Below are 21,685 nucleotides of genomic sequence, written 5' to 3'. Positions count from 1 at the left end.
CTGTTAACCACAATCTCCGGGAGAAAGTGTGTGTGTGTGTGTGCATACATGCGAAAGCCTTTGGGTTCAAAATAAGTTCAGAGAGAAAGCTTGAGAAGTGAACAAGGTTTCCCCCACTATGGTTCCATAGTGCGACGTTGTCATGAATCACGTTAACTGCAGAATTGACGGGAAATCTTTGTCCTGTGCTCATTACGTGACACATTAAAATGCCCAGGAGGTTATATGTGTAGTTCATAGAATGACCACTAGAGGCCGCAACTAGCTAACATCATGGAAGGTGGAACGTGTCAACGTGACGCATGCTAGACAAAGGGAAGAATAGGAGTGGAAGGCTATTGTTTAGACATGGTAATTAAACTAGGCAACACCTCGGGAATGAAAAATAAGTGGAAAAGGAAGGGAGTTATTAAAAAACAGAGTGAAAAACAGAACTTGGCAGAAACAGTGTGAAATAAAAAAGCCAGATGGCATTTATTTTCATGATTTTTTTTCCATCTATACAGTTTATTATATATATAAAATAAAAAAAACTCAAGACAAGGACAAAAATGTAATCACAGATAATCGATGAACCCCTTGTCATGGCTTATAAATCGCCGTGTGGTCCTAAGGTAGGAGAAACCCTACTGGGGGTGCCTCCTAATAGTCATAACAAGCTTACTCTCCTAGTCTCCTCTCTGTCATCAGCACCAATGTGAATGGATAGGAATAGGATAGGAGAAAGCAATATGGCGGAATCCTACTAGCAAACCAGCTTTCACCCGACCAGTAATTTTGTTCAGATCAGTGTGAATGAAGGAAAGGAGACAAGGAGAGGAGCCAACTCTATAGACTATTTACATGTGTTTTTATAGAGTGCGGCACAGTAGATTGTTGTGGGTATTGGAATGACATACATAGCAAAGTGCCATTAGAAATAGAACGAAACGAAAGGAATTGGAACTCAATAGCACAATTGAGTTGAATGGGTGTGCCTGTTCTACTCATTCTAATTCTATGATAGTATAGTGCCTTCCATTTTACACGTTGTTTACCTTGTGAAAAGGTCATACAGATCAGAATATATTGTAGTCTTGGATTGTAATGAAATGTTGATAATGTCTAAATCGACAGATATATTGTCTGTGAACAAAGATATTACACTACAGTAGATGGACCAAGATGATCAACTTTCACCTCACAGGTATGGAGTGCGGGGTAGTGCCAGAGTGAGAGATGGAGAGATGGTGTGTGTGTGTTCGTAAATGTTCTCCATCACCTTTCAAAAGAACCCTTTTGCCATTGGGGCACCAGGAGTCACGTTATGTCAAAAACATAACAATTATGTCATAACATTGTAATACACAGTATTACTGAGAAAAAAACCCAAACTGTATTGTCTTGCATATTTAAAACAAATGAAAATAAGATTATTCTAGTGTAAAACAGATTTCATTTTGTGAGCTATAATTTCAATCTTTTTATTTTATTATTTATGTACAAAGGGAATCTGAAGACTTTTAATCTGCAGAAAAGAAGTATAAATATGTGTACTTCTCTTTTGTGTATGATACAGTTTACCAAAATAGTTTACTATTTACAAGCCCCCACATAACTGATCTCAATCAAAATAGTGATAACAAATTGCCATGGCAACATTGGCTGATCACCTCTGTAATTCCTTTGGCCAATCAGTGATTTATATTACCCCAAATTGATCAGGGATTGGCTGTATTTCCATGTGTATTAATTCACCTTTGACTGGCTCAAAGACCTTATGTGAGAGCAGGAGATAATCCGAATGGTTAATCTGCAATTGTTGTGTTTTTGAGCTATGCTTCCAAATCACACTCAATGACTTTGATACAAAAGTAAACCTCAGATTTGGTGTTGCAAATTCAACTGCTATTTTAGAAACATATCACAATAATACACTGAAAAACAGTGGACCAATTGCATTGCTGGAGGACGTTGATTTTATCCAATCACAGTGTGTTTTATACACCTATCCCTTTGATAGGAGAAATCCCTACAAGGGCGAGGATTTTAAATAACTTTATTAGTCCACTGTTCAAGCTTCAGACACAGAAACAACCAATGAGAATGCTTGGACTCCACTACTCTGTTGCTAGCTCTTTAGAGTGAAGCTTCTGTTTCCCAGGAAACCATGTGATGATGAGGTTCTGTGTGTTCCATGTGTTCCGTGAGTTCCGTTTTAAGTCCATTCCCTCTTTCCAATATGGCCTCCAGCGATAAGGGACAGCACACCTTGCGGGGAATGTAGCCATTTTGGGGTGGGAGGTTGGTTTATGCGGCAGCAGCGGATTGGCTGTGTAGTGCTCCGATCACTCTGAAGCAACCAATCACATTCACTCAAACCGTCCATTCAAGTTAGGTATAACCATGGCACTTTCTACAACCTTCTAGAAATGTACACACACCTGTTATTACCAGTTATAAAGCCTTCATACGCCCTTTATATCCCCTGTCCATGTCACACTTCTAACCCCAGTGTTTCTATACAGGAATGAGGTCAATTTACTGACCCCTGACATTTAACCTTTGACCACACTCCTATGAGTTCTGCTCCAGGTACTCGTCTATCATAGTGAGGTTATTGAGCCAGTCCTCGTTCGACCCCACCAGAGTATCAATAAAGTCTACCTCCCCTCCTCCACCACCACCAGGTCTACCCCCCATCCCCCCATTACTCTGCCCCCGCTGAGTGTACTCATACGGGGGTAGCTTGTGTCCAGGGTTCCCCTGACCTGGTCCATACCCAGGCCCATGGGGATGGGGATGTTGGTGTGGGTGTTTGGCGACGACGGCCCCAGAGGCAGGATAGCTAGGTGGGGCCATACCGTGGCCTGGGTGGTGGATCATACCAGGGGGAATGGGTTTCATTCCAGCCAGGGCCGAGAGGGGTCCCCTGGGCCTCATACCAGGCTGAAGCCCTTGGTGGACCATGGAGGGTAGGGGCTGCCCTGCCGTGGATACGCCCAGCTTCTGCATCAGTCTCCTGGGTAAGGACGGCACCCCGACCCCTTGGTTGGAGGGTAACGATGGAGGTCCTTGGTGGGGGGCAAAATTGTTACCACCCCCGCCTCCGGGCATTCCCGACCGCAATGCCTGCTGGGTAAACTGGGTGTTGGGGTTCGGGTTGCAGCTTCCGTTGGCGCCTCCACCCCCTCCAGGAAATATGTGTCCGTGCGACTGCTGGTGATTAGCCAACGGGTCCATGTGGCCATCACTGCAGGGCATGCGATGCTGCATGGAATTCACTAGCCCCCCCTGCTGCTGAGGAGGCCACATTGCAGTCTGTTGGTGTTGCTGAGCGGTAAACATCATACGAGGGAGTGGTGCCCCTCCACCACTATGGTGCAGGGCCTGTCGTAGATGCTGTGGGTGACCAGACCCCGACCCAGGCCCTGACCCGGGCCCCAACCCCCCGATTGTCATCCCCATCCTGGACACCTGTTGCTGCATCCCAGGCCTAGGAGGACCAGCAGGACCGCCCATTCCCATCATGCCGTGTGCCAACTGTGGTTGTCTCATTGGCATACTACCAGCACCAACAAACTCTCCACCCTGTAAACAACAACAAGGAGAATGAGGAAATGCAAGAAAAACACAAAAACAACTGTCTTGTCTCAACTGTTAGTTTATCTTACCTGTGAAGGGTGATAGAGGGGCTGCTTGGAGCCTGGAGGACCACCCATGAAGGCGCCTACCGGCCTGCCCACTTGGGTGAGAGATCCTGGGGGTCCAGGTTGGCCTGGGTGGCCTGGATGTCCAGGGGGAAGGGAGAGGTGACCGGGCCCAGATGGGAGGGGACCACCGTGGGATAGCTGGGGAACACCCAGGGGGTAACCTCCGCCTCCAACACAATCTGGAGGGAGAGGCCGACCACCACCTAGAAAGAGGCAAGGAGATAGAGAGAGAAGTGAGGGAAGGAGACAGAGAGAGAAGGAGATAGTGGGGGAAGAAGATGGCGAGTATAAGACCAGAGAATATCCATACTTCTAATTTCATGTCATGTTGAGTATCTGCTAGAGATAATGAAAGCCAAGATTATTTAGATAATACTTCCTGGAATTAATAGGAAAATAAAACGAGACATAAACGTCCTCTCACTGTCAACTGCGTTTATTTTCAGAAAACTTAACATGTGTAAATATTTGTGTGAACATAACAAGATTAAACAACTGAGACATAAACTGAACAAGTTCCACAGACATGTGACTAACAGAAATGGAATAATGTGTCCCTGATCAAAGGGGGGAAAAATCTAAAGTAACAGTCAGTATCTGGTGTGGCCACCAGCTGCATTAAGTACTGCAGTGCATCTCCTCCTCATTGACTGCACCAGATTTGCCAGTTCTTGCTGTGAGATGTTACCCCACTCTTCCACCAAGGCACCTGCAAGTTCCCTGACATTTCTGGGGGGAATGGCCCTAGCCCTCACCCTCCGATCCAACAGGTCCCAGATGTGCTCAATGGGATTGAGATCCGGGCTCTTCTCTGGCCATGGCAGAACACTGACATTCCTGTCTTGCAGGAAATCATGCACAGAACGAGCTGTATGGCATTGTCATGCTGGAGGGTCATGTCAGGATGAGCCTGTAGGAAGGGTACCACATGAGGGAGGAGGATGTCTTCCCTGTAACACACAACATTGAGATTGCCTGCAATGACAACAAGCTCAGTCCGATGATGCTGTGACACACCACCCCAGACCATGACGGATCCTCCACCTCCAAATCGATCCCGCTCCAGAGTACAGGCCTCGGTGTAACGCTCATTCCTTCGACGATAAACGTGAATCCAACCATCACCCCTGGTGAGACAAAACCGAGACTCGTCAGTGAAGAGCACTTTTTGCCAGTCCTGTCTGGTCCAGCGACGGTGGGTTTGTGCCCATAGGCGACGTTGTTGCCGGTGATGTCTGGTGAGGACCTGCCTTACAACAGGACTACAAGCCCTCAGTCCAGCCTCTCTCAGTCTATTACAGACAGTCTGAGCACTGATGGAGGGATTGTGCATTCCTGGTGTAACTCGGGCAGTTGTTGTTTCCATCCTGTACCTGTCCCGCAGGTGTGATGTTCGGCTGTACCGATCCTGTGCAGGTGTTGTTACACGTGGTCTGTCACTGTGAGGACGATCAGCTGTCCGTCCTGTCTCCCTGTAGTGCTGTCTTAGGCATCTCACAGTACGGACATTGCAATTTATTGCCCTGGCCACATCTGCAGTCCTCATGTCTCCTTGCAGCATGCCTAAGGCACGTTCACACAGATGAGCAGGGACCCTGGGAATCTTTCTTTTGGTGTTTCTCAGAGTCAGTAGCAAGGCCTCTTTAGTGTCCTAAGTTTTCATAACTGTGACCTTAATTGCCTACCGTCTGTAAGATGTTAGTGTCTTAACGACCGTTCCACAGGTGCATGTTCGTTAATTGTTTATGGTTCATTGAACAAGCATGGGAAACAGTGTTTAAACCCTTTACAATGAAGATCTGTGAAGTTATTTGGATTTGGATGAATTATCTTTGAAAGACAGGGTCCTGAAAAAGGGACCTTTCTTTTTTTGCTGAGTTTATATTTACATGTTAGTGTGGAGTTTGACTGTACCTGTAAATGTTGTCCCCTGCTGACACTCAGTCATCTGTTCCATCTGCCTCTTCTGCTCCTGGTGAACAACACAACATCCCCATATTTATCTATTAACACAAAGACACTGGCCAAAAAACAAAACAACTTCAAAAAGCCCAAGACCCTGTCTGTCTGTCGGTCAATTTCTCTCTCTCTACCTCCCTCTCTACCTCTCTCCTTACCTCTCTATCTCCGTCTCTACCTATCTCTCTACCTCTCTCCTTACCTCTCTACCTCCCTTCTCTATCTCCCTCTCTACCTCCCTCTCTACCTCCCTCTCTACCTGACTCTCTAACTCTCTCTACCCCCCTCCTTACCTCTCTCTCTACCTCTTTCTCTATCTCTCTCCTTACCTCTCTCTATCTCCCTCTCTTCCTCTCTCCCTATCTCTCTCTACCCGGCTCTCTACCTCTCTCTACCCCCCTCCTTACCTCTCTCTACCTCCCTCTCTCCCTATCTCTCTCTACCTGACTCTCTACCTCTCTCTACCCCCCTCCTTACCTCTCTCTCTACCTCTCTCTACCCCCCTCCTTACCTCTCTCTCTATCTCTCTCCATCTCCCTCCCTATCTCCCTCTCTTCCTATCTCTCTCTACCTGACTCTTTACCTCTCTCTACCCCCTCCTTACCTCTCTCTCTACCTCTTTCTCTATCTTTCTCTCTACCTCCCTCAGTACCTGTTGTAGGTGCCTCCTGATGAGCAGCAGGTTGTTGTAGTTGGTCTGGGTTGAACGGGGGACAGATGGGTCCTGAAGACCTGGGATCTGCTCCTGGAGAGAGGGTGGGGGTGGGGGATGGGGGGGGGGGGGGGGGGGGGGGGGATAATGGTCAGATATAGACATAACAGAGAAGCAAAATGTAGAAAATGTGCTAATTTTCATGATAACAAAATGCTTTCCTTTCATGACCAAAAAGCATGCACAGGAGATTTGGTTCGGGGTGCAGAAAGAAATGAAATGCCTATCCAAATAAAGGTATGTCTAAGAACAAAAAAGACCCACAGCCAGACAAGTCGTTTCCCTGCTTTGTTATAAAACATGGCCTCCTTCCTTCCCGACCGGTGGGGTCGTAAATAACTGTGTGTGTGTGTGTTCCAAGTGGTTCCCAGAGCCAAGGCTATTTGTTTGTGTTGGCCATCTAGACTGTCCCCAATCAGTCGTTCCCACGTGAGCAACTCTTCCCCCATCCCTCCGTTGCTCCCTCCCTCCCTCCCCGATCCCTCCCTCCCTCCGTTGCTCCCTCCCCCCTCCCACCTCCCTCCCTCCCTCCCTCCCCCCTCCCACCTCCCTCCCTCCCTCCCTCCGTTGCTCCCTCCCCCCTCCCTCCCACCTCCCTCCCTCCCTCCCCCATCCCGCCGTTGCTCCCTCCCCCCTCCCTCCCATCCCTCCCTCCCCCCCTCCCTTCCATCCCTCCGTTGCTCCCTCCCCCCTCCCTCCCATCCCTCCCTCCCCCCCTCCCTTCCAACCCTCCCTCCCCCCCTCCCTCCCTCATCCCGCCGTTGCTCCCTCCCCCCCTCCCTCCCATCCCTCCCTCCCCCATCCCCCAATTGCTCCCTCCCTCCCTCCCTCCGTCCCCCATCCCTCCGTTGCTCCCTCCCTCCCCCATCCCTCCCTCCCATCCCTCCCTCCCTCATCCCTCCCTCCCTCATCCCTCCCCCATCCCTCCCTCCCCTTTCTCCCCTGGTTATCACAAAGCCAGCACATTCCAAAGATGTATAGCCTTTCCCTGCCGCCACCAAAACACGCACACACACGCACGCACACACACTCGCACACACACACGCGCACACACACGCGCACGCACACACACACACACACGCGCGCACACACGCACACACTAAGCTCTTCTTGACACCATGGCTAGGGATGGTGTGTTAAAAGGAAAAGGGGCGAGAGGGGAAGGAGGGAGAGTTACTTCACTGTACTGCTGCTGAGCCACTATACTCTCTCCTTCCTTCTCTCTCTGTGTTTTCTCAGCTTCGCTCCTCCCCTCCTACATGACCTCTTATTTAGTGCCCAAGTCATTAAGGCGCCACGCTTTAATCAACTGGTCTATGGGAACACCATAGAAAAGACCTTGTGAAGATGCTGGAGGAAACAGGTACAAAAGTATCTATGTCCACAGTAAAACGAGTCCTATATCAACATAACCTGAAAGGCCGCTCAGCAAGGAAGAAGCCACTGCTCCAAAACCACTATAAAAAGCCAGACTACGGTTTGCAACTGCACATGGGGACAAAGATCGTACTTTTTGGAAAAATGTCCTCTGGTCTGATGAAACAAAAATAGAACTGTTTGGCCATAATGACCATCATTATGTTTGGAGGAAAAAGGTGGAGGCTTGCAAGCCGAAGAACACCATCCCAACCGTGAAGCATGGGGGTAGCAGCATCATGTTGTGGGGGTGCTTTGCTGCAGGAGGGACTGGTGCACTTCACAAAATAGATGGCATCATGAGGTAGGAAAATTATGTGGATATATTGAAGCAACATCTCAAATGGGTTTTCCAAAAGGACAATGACCCCAAACATAGTTCCAAAGTTGTGTCAAAATGGCTTAAGGACAACAAAGTCAAGGTATTGGAGTGGCCATCACAAAGCCCTGACCTCAATCTTATAGAAAGTTTGTGGGCAAAACTGAAAAAGTGTGTGTGTGAGCAAGGAGGCCTACAAACCTGACTCAGTTACACCAGCTCTGTCAGGAGGAATGAGCCAAAATTCCCCCAACTTATTGTGGAAAGCTTGTGGAAGGCAACCCAAAACGTTTGACCCAAGTTAAACAATTTAAAGGCAATGCTACCAAATACTAATTGAGTGTATGTAAACTTCTGACCCACTGGGAATGTGATGATAGAAATAAAAGCTGAAATAAATAATTCTCTCTACTATTATCCTGACATTTAACATTCTTAAAATAAAATGGTGATCCTAACTGACCTAAGACAGGGAATTTTTAATAGGATTAAATGTCAGGAATTGTGAAAAACAGAGTTTAAATGTATTTGTCTAAGGTGTATGTAAACTTCCGACTTCAACTGTCTGTCTGTCTGTCTGTCTGTCTGTCTGTCTGTCTGTCTGTCTGTCTGTCTGTCTGTCTGTCTGTCTGTCTGTCTGTCTGTCTGTCTGTCTGTCTGTCTAGTCCCAGAGGGAGTATCAGGTCTCTCTTCCAGTGGAAATGAATGGCATGTCAGCAGCAGGGCTGGTAATGGCTATTGATCTAACCTACACCACCTCTGAGAGAGAGAGGACAGATAGAGAGAGAAAGAGGATAGATCTAGAGAACAGATGGAAGGGAGGACAGATAGAGAGAGAGAGAGAGAAAGGGGTAGAGAGAGAATAGGGACAGAGAAGGGGGGGGGGAATAAGAGAAAGATGGATGCAGGAATGGGGTAGATAGAGAGAAAAAATATCTGCTTGTAACGTCACTTGGGGGTAGCAGGTAAACGCTGGAAAGAAATCAATCATATTTAGTTCAATATCACCTGAAACCAACCCTAAAACCAGACACCCACTTCAACCTCTATGGAAGTGTCAGTTCCTACAACCGCCACTAGATGGAGGAGTACTCTCTCCTCATCAGATTGTGATTCAGTGACCCTCTGATTGGTCCAGGACTGGGTCACCCTCTGCAACAGAATCTGTTATCTAGAGTAGCTAGGCTACTGCTACTTCTAATGACACTATTCCAATGTTTGTTTCTCTCTCTCTCTCTCTCTCTCACAAACTCACTCACTCAAAGGGAATTTGTGCCCAAAATAAAGCCAGTCTCTTTCTCTGATTTTATGCAGACTGTGTGTGTGTGTGTGCGTGTGTGTGTGTGTGTGTGACAAGCTCTATACCGTGACAAGCAGTGTTCTAATCCACTTGGCATTCAAATGTGTGTTGAACAGATTAGGATAACATGTACTGTATCAGCACAGTGTGGGAAATATTACAGTACACACACCCACACAGTGTTGTGTGTCAGGCTATAGATGCTGCTGCATGTGTGTGTGTATGTGTGTGTGTGTGTGTGTGTGTGTGTGTGTACGTGTGTGTGTGTGTGTGTGTGTGTGTGTACGTGTGTGTGTGTGTGTGTGTGTGTGTGTGTGTGTGTGTGTGTGTGTGTACGTGTGTGTGTGTGTGTGTGTGTGTGTGTGTGTGTGTGTGTGTGTACGTGTGTGTGTGTGTATATGTGTGTGTGTGTGTGTGTGTGTGTGTGTGTGTGTGTGTGTGTACGTGTGTGTGTGTGTGTGTGTACGTGTGTGTGTGTGTGTGTGTGTGTGTGTGTACGTGTGTGTGTGTGTGTGTGTACGTGTGTGTGTGTGTGTGTGTGTGTGTGTGTGTGTGTGTGTGTGTATATGTGTGTGTGTGTGTGTGTGTGTACACGTGTGTGTGTGTGTGTGTGTTGGATATTTCACATGTTGTTTTCTTTCACTACAATAATACGTCTAGTCCTGGACAGCATTTGCGTAAACAGGAAGGTCTTCTATATAGTAAACCTTGCACCAGTCAGTCAGGAAGTGAAATTACCATGGGAAAAACACAACTAGAGACTGGAGGGAGAGATAGTGTGTGTGTGTGTGTGTGTGTGTGTGTGTGTGTGTGTGTGCGTGTGTGTGTGCGCGTGTGTGTGTGTACATAGACTGCCAAGGCTCAACTCCCTGTACACACATAGACTGAGATAGACTACTAGGGCTCAACTCCCTGTACACACATAGACTGAGATAGACTGCTAAGGCTCAACTCCCTGTACACACATAGACTGAGATAGACTGCCAAGGCTCAACTCCCTGTACACACATAGACTGAGATAGACTACTAAGGCTCAACTCCCTGTACACACATAGACTGAGATAGACTGCTAAGGATCAACTCCCTGTACACACATAGACTGAGATAGACTACTAAGGCTCAACTCCCTGTACACACATAGACTGAGATAGACTGCCAAGGCTCAACTCCCTGTACACACATAGACTGAGATAGACTGCCAAGGCTCAACTCCCTGTACACACATAGACTGAGATAGACTGCTAAGGCTCAACTCCCTGTACACACATAGACTGCCAAGGCTCATCTCCCTGTACACACATAGACTGAGATAGACTGCTAAGGATCAACTCCCTGTACACACATAGACTGAGATAGACTGCCAAGGCTCAACTCCCTGTACACACATAGACTGAGATAGACTGCCAAGGCTCAACTCCCTGTACACACATAGACTGGGTAGAGAGACACTGACACATCAGTGTACCAGTGTTTTGTACCAGTGTTTTGTACCAGTGTTGTGTACCAGTGTTTTGTACCAGTGTTGTGTACCAGTGTTTTGTACCAGTGTTTTGTACCAGTGTTTTGTACCAGTGTTGTGTACCAGTGTTTTGTACCAGTGTTTTGTACCAGTGTTTTGTACCAGTGTTGTGTACCAGTGTTTTGTACCAGTGTTGTGTACCAGTGTTTTGTACCAGTGTTTTGTACCAGTGTTGTGTACCAGTGTTTTGTACCAGTGTTGTGTACCAGTGTTGTGTACCAGTGTTGTGTACCAGTGTTTTGTACCAGTGTTGTGTACCAGTGTTTTGTACCAGTGTTTTGTACCTTGTTATCCGGTGTGTTCTTGAATAACATTGATCCAGCTGTCAGAACAGACAGTTTGACTGCTGCTAAGGCTTCAGAGACCTCATCTCCACGGCAACCTTCTACACTTCAGTTAGGTCTACTACTGGGAACTACTGCACTAGGAAATGCACACTACTTCACCAAGTAGACCCTCCACTTTACTGTCTATACTACTGCTACACTAAGAGGTACACACTACTACACTAAGAAGTACACACTACTGCACTATGAAGGAAACACCACAGCAGAAGTACAAGGTGGGTCTTAATAGCTATTCCTTTGAAATGTAGTTAAGTAGTGTACACTACAGAGGGTGGAATGTAGTTAAGTAGTGTACACTACAGAGGAGGGTGGAATGTAGTTAAGTAGTGTACACTACAGAGGAGGGTGGAATGTAGTTAAGTAGTGTACACTACAGAGGAGGGTGGAATGTAGTTAAGTAGTGTACACTACAGAGGAGGGTGGAATGTAGTTAAGTAGTGTACACTACAGAGGAGGGTGGAATGTAGTTAAGTAGTGTACACTACAGAGGAGGGTGGAATGTAGTTAAGTAGTGTACACTACAGAGGAGGGTGGAATGTAGTTAAGTAGTGTACACTACAGAGGAGGGTGGAATGTAGTTAAGTAGTGTACACTACAGAGGAGGGTGGAATGTAGTTAAGTAGTGTACACTACAGAGGAGGGTGGAATGTAGTTAAGTAGTGTACACTACAGAGGAGGGTGGAATGTAGTTAAGTAGTGTACACTACAGAGGAGGGTGGAATGTAGTTAAGTAGTGTACACTACAGAGGAGGGTGGAATGTAGTTAAGTAGTGTACACTACAGAGGAGGGTGGAATGTAGTTAAGTAGTGTACACTACAGAGGAGGGTGGAATGTAGTTAAGTAGTGTACACTACAGAGGAGGGTGGAATGTAGTTAAGTAGTGTACACTACAGAGGAGGGTGGAATGTAGTTAAGTAGTGTACACTACAGAGGAGGGTGGAATGTAGTTAAGTAGTGTACACTACAGAGGAGGGTGGAATGTAGTTAAGTAGTGTACACTACAGAGGAGGGTGGAATGTAGTTAAGTAGTGTACACTACAGAGGAGGGTGGAATGTAGTTAAGTAGTGTACACTACAGAGGAGGGTGGAATGTAGTTAAGTAGTGTACACTACAGAGGAGGGTGGAATGTAGTTAAGTAGTGTACACTACAGAGGAGGGTGGAATGTAGTTAAGTAGTGTACACTACAGAGGAGGTTGGAATGTAGTTAAGTAGTGTACACTACAGAGGAGGGTGGAATGTAGTTAAGTAGTGTACACTACAGAGGAGGGTGGAATGTAGTTAAGTAGTGTACACTACAGAGGAGGGTGGAATGTAGTTAAGTAGTGTACACTACAGAGGAGGGTGGAATGTAGTTAAGTAGTGTACACTACAGAGGAGGGTGGAATGTAGTTAAGTAGTGTACACTACAGAGGAGGGTGGAATGTAGTTAAGTAGTGTACACTACAGAGGAGGGTGGAATGTAGTTAAGTAGTGTACACTACAGAGGAGGGTGGAATGTAGTTAAGTAGTGTACACTACAGAGGAGGGTGGAATGTAGTTAAGTAGTGTACACTACAGAGGAGGGTGGAATGTAGTTAAGTAGTGTACACTACAGAGGAGGGTGGAATGTAGTTAAGTAGTGTACACTACAGAGGAGGGTGGAATGTAATTAAGTAGTGTACACTACAGAGGAGGGTGGAATGTAGTTAAGTAGTGTACACTACAGAGGGTGGAATGTAGTTAAGTAGTGTACACTACAGAGGAGGGTGGAATGTAGTTAAGTAGTGTACACTACAGAGGAGGGTGGAATGTAGTTAAGTAGTGTACACTACAGAGGAGGGTGGAATGTAGTTAAGTAGTGTACACTACAGAGGAGGGTGGAATGTAGTTAAGTAGTGTACACTACAGAGGAGGGTGGAATGTAGTTAAGTAGTGTACACTACAGAGGAGGGTGGAATGTAGTCTTTCTATCATGATAACATATATGACGTGTGTGTCTTTCACATAATGAAATTACAGTGAATCAATCAATGGTTCCTCGTGGCTAATGCTAACTAGAGCTCCAGCGCTACAGGGGGCTGCCTGCCTGATGTCAGCCCAGCAAGGGGGCTCGATGTGGGGCAGGGGGCTGTAACGTGGCCGGGTATGTGGTGTGAGAAAGGAGAGCTCGAGGGGGGGATGGGGGGGGGGGGGGGGGGGGGGGGGGGTATGGTGTGTGTGTGTGTGTGTGTCTTTGCGTGTGTATAGTGTTTTGCATTTGCAGTCTGTCCCAGAGTCTGTGTGTGTGTGAGTGTGTGTCTGTCTGTGTGTTCTAGCCAGCTTTGTGTGTGTGTGGTGTGTGCGTGCATGTGTCTGAGCGGAGCATGTGTGTGTGTGTGTGTGTGTGTGTGTGAGGGGGATGTTAATGAATGTGACGCCTGACCTAGTTCCACACTGCAGACATGACAGGAGCTACCGCCCACCCATCCTTCTCTCTCTCTCCCCTTTATTCTCTCTCTCACGCTCCCCTTTATTCTATCTCTCCTTTATTCTCTCTCCTTATTCTATCTCTCCTTTATTCTCTCTCTCCTTTATTCTCTCTCTCCTTTATTCTCTCTCCTTATTCCCTCTCTCCTTTATTCTCTCTCCTTATTCCATCTCTCCTTTATTCTCTCGCTCCTTTATTCTCTCTCTCCTTATTCCCTCTCTCCTTTATTCTATCTCTCCTTTATTCTCTCTCTCCTTTATTCTCTCTCCTTTATTCTCTCTCCTTATTCCCTCTCTCCTTTATTCTCTCTCCTTATTCCATCTCTCCTTTATTCTCTCGCTCCTTTATTCTCTCTCTCCTTATTCCCTCTCTCCTTTATTCTCTCTCCTTATTCTCCCTCTCCTTATTCCCTCTCTCCTTTATTCTCTCCTTATTCCCTCTCTCCTTTATTATCTCTCTCTCTCCTTTATTCTCTCTCCTTATTCCCTCTCTCCTTTATTCTCTCTCCTTATTCCCTCTCTCCTTTATTCTCTTTCCTTATTCTCTCTCTCCTTTATTCCCTCTCTCCTTTATTCTCTCTCCTTTATTCTCTCTCTCCTTTATTCTTTCTCCTTATTCTCCCTCTCTCTCTCTCTCCTTTATTCTCTCTCTCCTTTATTCTCTCTCTCCTTTATTCTCTCTCTCTCTCCTTTATTCTCTCTCTCCTTTATTCTCTCTCTCTCTCTCATTTATTCTCTCTCTCTCCTTTATTCTCTCTCTCTCCTTTATTCTCTCTCTCTCCTTTATTCTCTCTCTCTCCTTTATTCTCTCTCTCTCCTTTATTCTCTCTCTCTCCTTTATTCTCTCTCTCCTTTATTCTCTCTCTCTGTGTGTGTGTGTGTGTGTGTGTGTGTGTGTGTGTGTGTGTGTGTGTGTTGTTTGTAACCAAGGTGAAAGAGGGGGCTGAGGTAGAAGAAAGTGGAAGTAGGGAGAGAGAGAGAGAGGGAGGGAGAGAGAGAGAGGGAGGGAGAGAGGTTGGACAGTGTGTCTGCGTATCAGAGTGTACACTGAGTACACAAAACATTAAGAACCCCTTCCTAATATTTAATTGCTGATTTAAATGGGAATCTGTTAAGCATGAAAAACCCAGCAGCGTTGCAGTTCTTGAAACACTCAAACCGGTGCACCTGGCACCTTCTACCCTACCCCATTCAAACGAACTTACATCTTTTGTCTTGTCCATTCACGCTCTGAACGGCACACATACACAATCCATGTCTCAATTGTCTCAAGGCTTAAATATCTTTCTTTAACCTGCCTCCTCCCCTTCATCAACACTGATTGAAGTGGATTTAACAAGTGACATCAATAAGGGATCATAGCTCTCACCTGGATTCACCTGGTCAGTCCATGTCATGGAAAGAGCAAGTGTTCTTAATGTTACTACATAGAAGGAGGAGAGAGGAGGAAGAGAGACAGAGGAGAGGAGGAAAGGAGGGGAGGAGAGTATACCAGTAACAGTGGGGGAATTTGAGTGTGTGTCCCCGGATAGCAGTCCCCGGATAGATTACTGCTTCAAAGCACTGAGAGAGAGAGAGACAGAGAGAGAGAGAGAGTGAGAGAGACAGACAGAGAGAGAGAGAGAGACAGAGAGAGAGAGAGAGAGAGAGAGAGTGAGAGAGACAGACAGAGAGAGAGAGAGAGAGAGAGAGACAGAGAGAGAGAGAGAGACAGAGAGAGAGAGACAGAGAGAGAGCGAGAGAGCGAGAGAGAGACAGAGAGAGAGTAAGCGAGAGACAGAGAGAGAGAGAGAGAGAGAGACAGAGAGAGAGACAGAGAGAGAGAGACAGAGAGAGAGACAGAGAGAGAGAGAGACAGAGAGAGAGAGAGAGAGAGAGACAGAGAGACAGAGAGAGAGAGAGACAGAGAGAGAGATTCCCTTTCTTCATTCCCATTCTCCATTCCCTTTCTTCATTCCCATTCCCCATTCCCTTTCTCCATTCCCTTTCCCCATTCCCGTTCTCCATTCCCTTTCTCCATTCCTGTTTCCCATTCCCTTTCCCCATTCCTGTTCCCCATTCCCGTTCTCCATTCCCTTTCTCCATTCCTGTTCCCCATTCCCTTTCTCGTTCTCCATTCCCGTTCTCCATTCCCTTTCTCCATTCCCTTTCCCCATTCCCGTTCTCCATTCCCTTTCCCCATTCCCTTTCTCCATTCCCTTTCCCCATTCCCGTTCTCCATTCCCTTTCTCCATTCCTGTTTCCCATTCCCTTTCCCCATTCCCTTTCTCCATTCCTGTTCTCCATTCCCTTTCTCCATTCCCTTTCTCCATTCCCTTTCCCCATTCCCCATTCCCTTTCCCCATTCCCTTTCTCCATTCCCTTTCCCCATTCCCGTTCTCCATTCCCTTTCTCCATTCCTGTTTCCCATTCCCTTTCCCCATTCCCGTTCTCCATTCCCTTTCTCCATTCCTGTTTCCCATTCCCTTTCCCCATTCCCCATTCCCTTTCCCCATTCCCTTTCTCCATTCCCTTTCCCCATTCCCTTTCTCCATTCCCTTTCCCCATTCCCGTTCTCCATTCCCTTTCCCCATTCCCCATTCCCTTTCCCCATTCCCTTTCTCCATTCCCTTTCCCCATTCCCCATTCCCTTTCCCCATTCCCTTTCTCCATTCCCTTTCCCCATTCCCGTTCTCCATTCCCTTTCTCCATTCCTGTTTCCCATTCCCTTTCTCCATTCCCTTTCTCCATTCCTGTTTCCCATTCCCTTTCCCCATTCCCTTTCTCCATTCCCTTTCCCCATTCCCTTTCTCCATTCCCTTTCCCCATTCCCTTTCTCCATTCCCTTTCCCTTTCTCCATTCCCTTTCCCCATTCCCTTTCCCCATTCCCTTTCTCCATTCCCTTTCTCCATTCTCTTTCCCCATTCCCTTTCTCCATCCCCTTTCCCTTTCTCCATTCCCTTTCTCCATTCCCTTTCTCCATCCCCTTTCCCTTTCTCCATTCCCTTTCCCCATTCCCTTTCCCCATTCCCTTTCTCCATTCCCTTTCTCCATTCCCTTTCCCCATTCCCTTTCCCCATTCCCTTTCTCCATTCCCCATTCCCTTTCTCCATTCCCTTACCCCATTCCCTTTCTCCATTCCCCATTCCCTTTCTCCATTCCCTTTCTCCATTCCCTTTCCCCATTCCCTTTCTCCATTCCCTTTCTCCATTCCCTTTCTCCATTCCCTTTCTCCATTCCCTTTCCCCATTCCCTTTCTCCATTCCCTTTCTCCATTCCCTTTCTCCATTCCCTTTCCCCATTCCCTTTCTCCATTCCCTTTCCCCATTCCCTTTCCCCATTCCCTTTCTCCATTCCCCATTCCCTTTCTCCATTCCCTTACCCCATTCCCTTTCTCCATTCCCCATTCCCTTTCTCCATTCCCTTTCTCCATTCCCTTTCCCCATTCCCTTTCTCCATTCCCTTTCTCCATTCCCTTTCTCCATTCCCTTTCTCCATTCCCTTTCCCCATTCCCTTTCTCCATTCCCTTTCTCCATTCCCTTTCCCCATTCCCTTTCTCCATTCCCTTTCTCCATTCCCTTTCTCCATTCCCTTTCTCCATTCCCTTTCCCCATTCCCTTTCTCCATTCCCTTTCTCCATTCCCTTTCCCCATTCCCTTTCTCCATTCCCTTTCTCCATTCCCTTTCTCCATTCCCTTTCTCCATTCCCTTTCCCCATTCCCTTTCTCCATTCCCTTTCTCCATTCCCTTTCCCCATTCCCTTTCTCCATTCCCTTTCTCCATTCCCTTTCTCCATTCCCTTTCTCCATTCCCTTTCCCCATTCCCTTTCTCCATTCCCTTTCTCCATTCCCTTTCTCCATTCCCTTTCCCCATTCCCTTTCTCCATTCCCTTTCCCCATTCCCTTTCCCCATTCCCTTTCTCCATTCCCTTTCTCCATTCCCTTTCCCCATTCCCTTTCTCCATTCCCTTTCCCCATTCCCTTCCTCCAACCAAGCCTGACTGGCTCTTACCCTTCCTCTCTATTTCTCGTGCTCTCTCTCCCCTCTTCCTCTCTTTTTCTCTCCCCCTCTCTGCCAGTCCAATGCCAGGGCATCCTGCCAGCTCGTTGGTGTGTGTGTGTGTGTGTGTGTGTGTGTGTGTGTGTGGGGGTGGCATGTCTGTGTTTGCCCATATTGCCAGTCTGTAACCGCTGGTGCAGTATGCCACAGTCACAACCATCCTGCCAGTTTCTCTCTCTCTGTCCTAGTCACAAACACACACACCCTGTGTCAGTCTACACACACACACTGTGACAGTCTACACACACACACTGTGACAGTCTACACACACACACTGTGACAGTCTACACACACCCTGTGTCAGTCTACACACACCCTGTGTCAGTCTACACACACACTGTGTCAGTCTACACACACACTGTGACAGTCTACACACACACTGTGTCAGTCTACACACACACTGTGTCAGTCTACACACACACTGTGTCAGTCTACACACACACTGTGTCAGTCTACACACACACTGTGACAGTCTACACACACACTGTGTCAGTCTACACACACACTGTGTCGGTCTACACACACTGTGACAGTCTACACACACACTGTGTCAGTCTACACACACACTGTGTCAGTCTACACACACACTGTGTCGGTCTACACACACACTGTGTCGGTCTACACACACACTGTGACAGTCTACACACACACTGTGACAGTCTACACACACACTGTGTCGGTCTACACACACACTGTGTCGGTCTACACACACACTGTGACAGTCTACACACACACTGTGTCAGTCTACACACACACTGTGTCAGTCTACACACACACTGTGACAGTCTACACACACACTGTGACAGTCTACACACACACTGTGACAGTCTACACACACACTGTGACAGACTACACACACACTGTGACAGTCTACACACACACTGTGTCAGTCTACACACACACTGTGTCAGTCTACACACACACTGTGTCAGTCTACACACACAGTCTAACCCTAACCCTAACACTAGCTCCTAAACCTAGCTCCGAACCCTAAACCTAACCCTAGCTCCAAAAACACTCAACCTAACCATAGCTCCTAACGCTACACCTAACCCTAGCTCCTAACTCTAAACATAACCCTAGCTCTTAACCCTAGCTCCTAACCCTAGCTCCTAACTCTGAATCTAACTCTAGCTCCAAAAACACTCAACCTGACCATAGCTCCTAACCCTATACCTACACCTAACCCTAGCTCCTAACCCTAGCTCCAAACCCTAGCTCCTAACTCTAAACCTAACCCTAGTTTATAACCCTAACCCAAAAACAAATCCTAGCTCCTAACCCTAAACCTAACCCTAAACCTAACTCTAGCTCCTAACCATAAACCTAACTCTAGCTCTTAACACTAAACCCAACACTAGTTTATAACCCTAACCCTAAAACTAACCCTAGCTCCTAACCCTAGCTCCTAACTCTAAACCTAACCCAAACCTAACTCTAGCGTCTAACACTAAACATAACACTAAACCTAACCCTAGCTCCTAACCCAAAAACAAACCCTGGCTCCTAACCCTAGCCCCTAACACTAAACCTAACCCTAGCTCTTAACACTAAACCTAACTCTAGCTCCTAATCCAAAAACAAACCCTAGGTCCTAACACTAAACCTAACACTAGTTTATAACCCTAACCCTACAGCTAACCCTAGCTCTTAACCCTAGCACCTAACCCTGGTTCCTAATCCTCACTCCTAACCCTAAACCTAACCCTAGCTCCTAACCCTAGCACCTAACCCTAAACCTAACACTAGCTCTTAACCCTAACCCTAGCTCGTAACCCTAAAACTAACCCTAGCTCTTAACCCTAAACCTAACCCTAGCTCCTAACCCTAAATCTTAACCCTAAACCTAACCCTAAACCTAACCCTGGCTCCTAACCCTAGCTCTTAACCCTAGCACCTAACCCTAAAACTAACCCTAGCTCTTAACCCTAAACCTAGCTCTTAACCCTAGCACCTAACCCTGGCTCCTAACCCTAAAACTAACCCTAGCTCTTAACCCTGAACCTAGCTCTTAACCCTAGCACCTAACCCTGGCTTCTAACCCTAAAACTAACCCTAGCTCTTAAAACTAAAGCTAACCCTAGCTGCTAACCCTAAACCTAACCCTAGCTCCGAACCCTAAACCTAGCTCCTAACCCTTAATGCATTTCTAACCCTCTAAACCTAGCTCCTAAACCTAGCTCCTAACCCTTAATGCATTTCTAACCCTAAACCCCCTAGAAATAACCTTTGACCTCCTGGGAACCAACAAAAGGACCCCAGTTGGTCAAATCTTTGTTTGTTTACTGTTCTTGAGGGGGACTTCTGCTCCCAAGAATAGTTAAACATATCCACACACACACCAAGGTCAACAACAGCAATACAACATCACTAGCAACACTACTATACATCAGATAGACAACATAACATACATTCACTATCTATTTGTCTATATGTCCGTCTATCTATCTGTGTGTGTGTGTCTGGTAGCTGGACAGTTGTGTATTCCCACCGACAGAGACCAGACTATGTCAGTATGCATTAATCATATTCTCTCTCTCCCTCTCTCCCTCTCTCTCTCTCTCTCTCTCTCTCTCTCTCTCTCTCTCTCTCTCTCTCTCTCTCTCTCTCTCTCTCTCTCTCTCTCTCTCTCTCTCTCTCTCTCTCTCTCTCTCTCTCTCTCTCTCTCTCTCTCTCTCTCTCTCTCTCTCTCTCTCTCTCTCTCTCTCTCTCTCTCTCTCTCTCTCCCTCCCTCCCTCTCCCTCTCCCTCTCCCTCTCCCTCTCTGAAAGAGCAGTAATAGAATTATGTTCTGTAAGAGCCAAACCGTGTGTGTGTTACAGTTGGAGCATCAGACTTATTCCCTCTGACAGCAGGCTTCCTGGAAGCTCTCCAGATCACACTGAGGAGAGAAGAGAGAGAGAGGAAGAGAGGGGGTGGGGGAGATGGAGGAAGAGAGAATGGGGGAGATGGAGGAAGCTAAGAGAGTGAGGGAGAGAAAGAAGGAAGAGAAGACTAGAAGAGAAATGGAAAGATGGAGAAGAGAGGTTGGTTCATGAAAGAAAGGTGGCTGGAGAGAAGGGTGCAGATAGTGAGAGGGGAGAGAAGAGGGATAGAGAGAGAGTGGGGGACAGAGAGAGAGGGAGGAGAGAATAGAGGGAGTGGGGGGACAGAGGGAGGAGAGGATAGAGGGAGTGGGGGGACAGAGAGAGAGGGAGGAGAGGAAATAAGGAGTGGGGGGACAGAGAGAGAGGGAGGAGAGAATAGAGGGAGTGGGGGGACAGAGAGAGAGGGAGGAGAGGATAGAGAGAGAGTGAGGGACAGAGAGAGAGGGAGGAGAGGATAGAGGGAGTGGGGGGACAGAGAGAGAGAGGGAGGAGAGGATAGAGGGAGTGGGGGGACAGAGGGAGAGAGGGAGGAGAGGAAATAAGGAGTGGGGGGACAGAGAGAGAGAGAGAGAGAGAGAGAGAGGAGAGGATAGAGGGATAGAGAGAGAGAGTGAGGGGACAGAGAAAGAGAGAGAGAGAGAGGGGGGGGGGGTAGAGAGAGAGAGAGAGGGGGGGATAAAGAGAGAGAGAGAGAGAGAGAGATAGGAACAAGAGGATAGAGGGATAGATGGAGTGAGGGGACAGAGAGAGGGAGAGAGAGAGGGAGGAGAGGATAGAGGGAGGAGAGGATAGAGGGAGAGAGAGAGGGAGGAGACAGAGAGAGAGCGAGAGAGAGGGAGAGAGAGAGGGAGAGAGAGAGGGGGTGAGAGAGGGGAGAGAGAGGGAGAGAGAGGGGGAGAGAGAGGGAGAGAAGGAGGGGAGAGGATAGAGGGAGGTGTAATAATGTAGAGGTCTATAATGACTGGGGGACAGACTAACCACTGCTGTTTACAGCCATATAGTGCAGCACGTCACACACACACACACACACACACACACACACACACACACACACACACACACACAC

At 47.3% G+C, this 21,685-nt stretch overlaps 1 protein-coding gene across 1 annotated transcript; it reads right to left on the bottom strand.

Annotated features, from left to right (window-relative positions):
- Window positions 1-446: 446 nt before the first annotated feature.
- On the bottom strand, window positions 447-20,738 carry LOC110531443 (protein pygopus-like). Its single transcript, XM_036987310.1, has 5 exons — window positions 20,559-20,738; window positions 6,304-6,396; window positions 5,607-5,664; window positions 3,654-3,895; window positions 447-3,570 (listed from the first exon to the last, which is right to left on the bottom strand). Exons 3-5 carry the CDS (start codon window positions 5,647-5,649, stop codon window positions 2,557-2,559), a joined length of 1,299 nt encoding a protein of 432 aa, XP_036843205.1. The 5' UTR covers window positions 5,650-5,664; window positions 6,304-6,396; window positions 20,559-20,738; the 3' UTR covers window positions 447-2,556.
- Between the last annotated feature and the right edge of the window lie 947 nt (window positions 20,739-21,685).

This window comes from Oncorhynchus mykiss, chromosome 9 (assembly GCF_013265735.2).
Source record: "Oncorhynchus mykiss isolate Arlee chromosome 9, USDA_OmykA_1.1, whole genome shotgun sequence".
NCBI classification, from domain to species: Eukaryota; Metazoa; Chordata; class Actinopteri; order Salmoniformes; family Salmonidae; genus Oncorhynchus; species Oncorhynchus mykiss.
The sequence above is the reverse complement of the archived record's forward strand: the minus strand, read 5'-3'. Positions and strand labels throughout refer to the sequence as shown.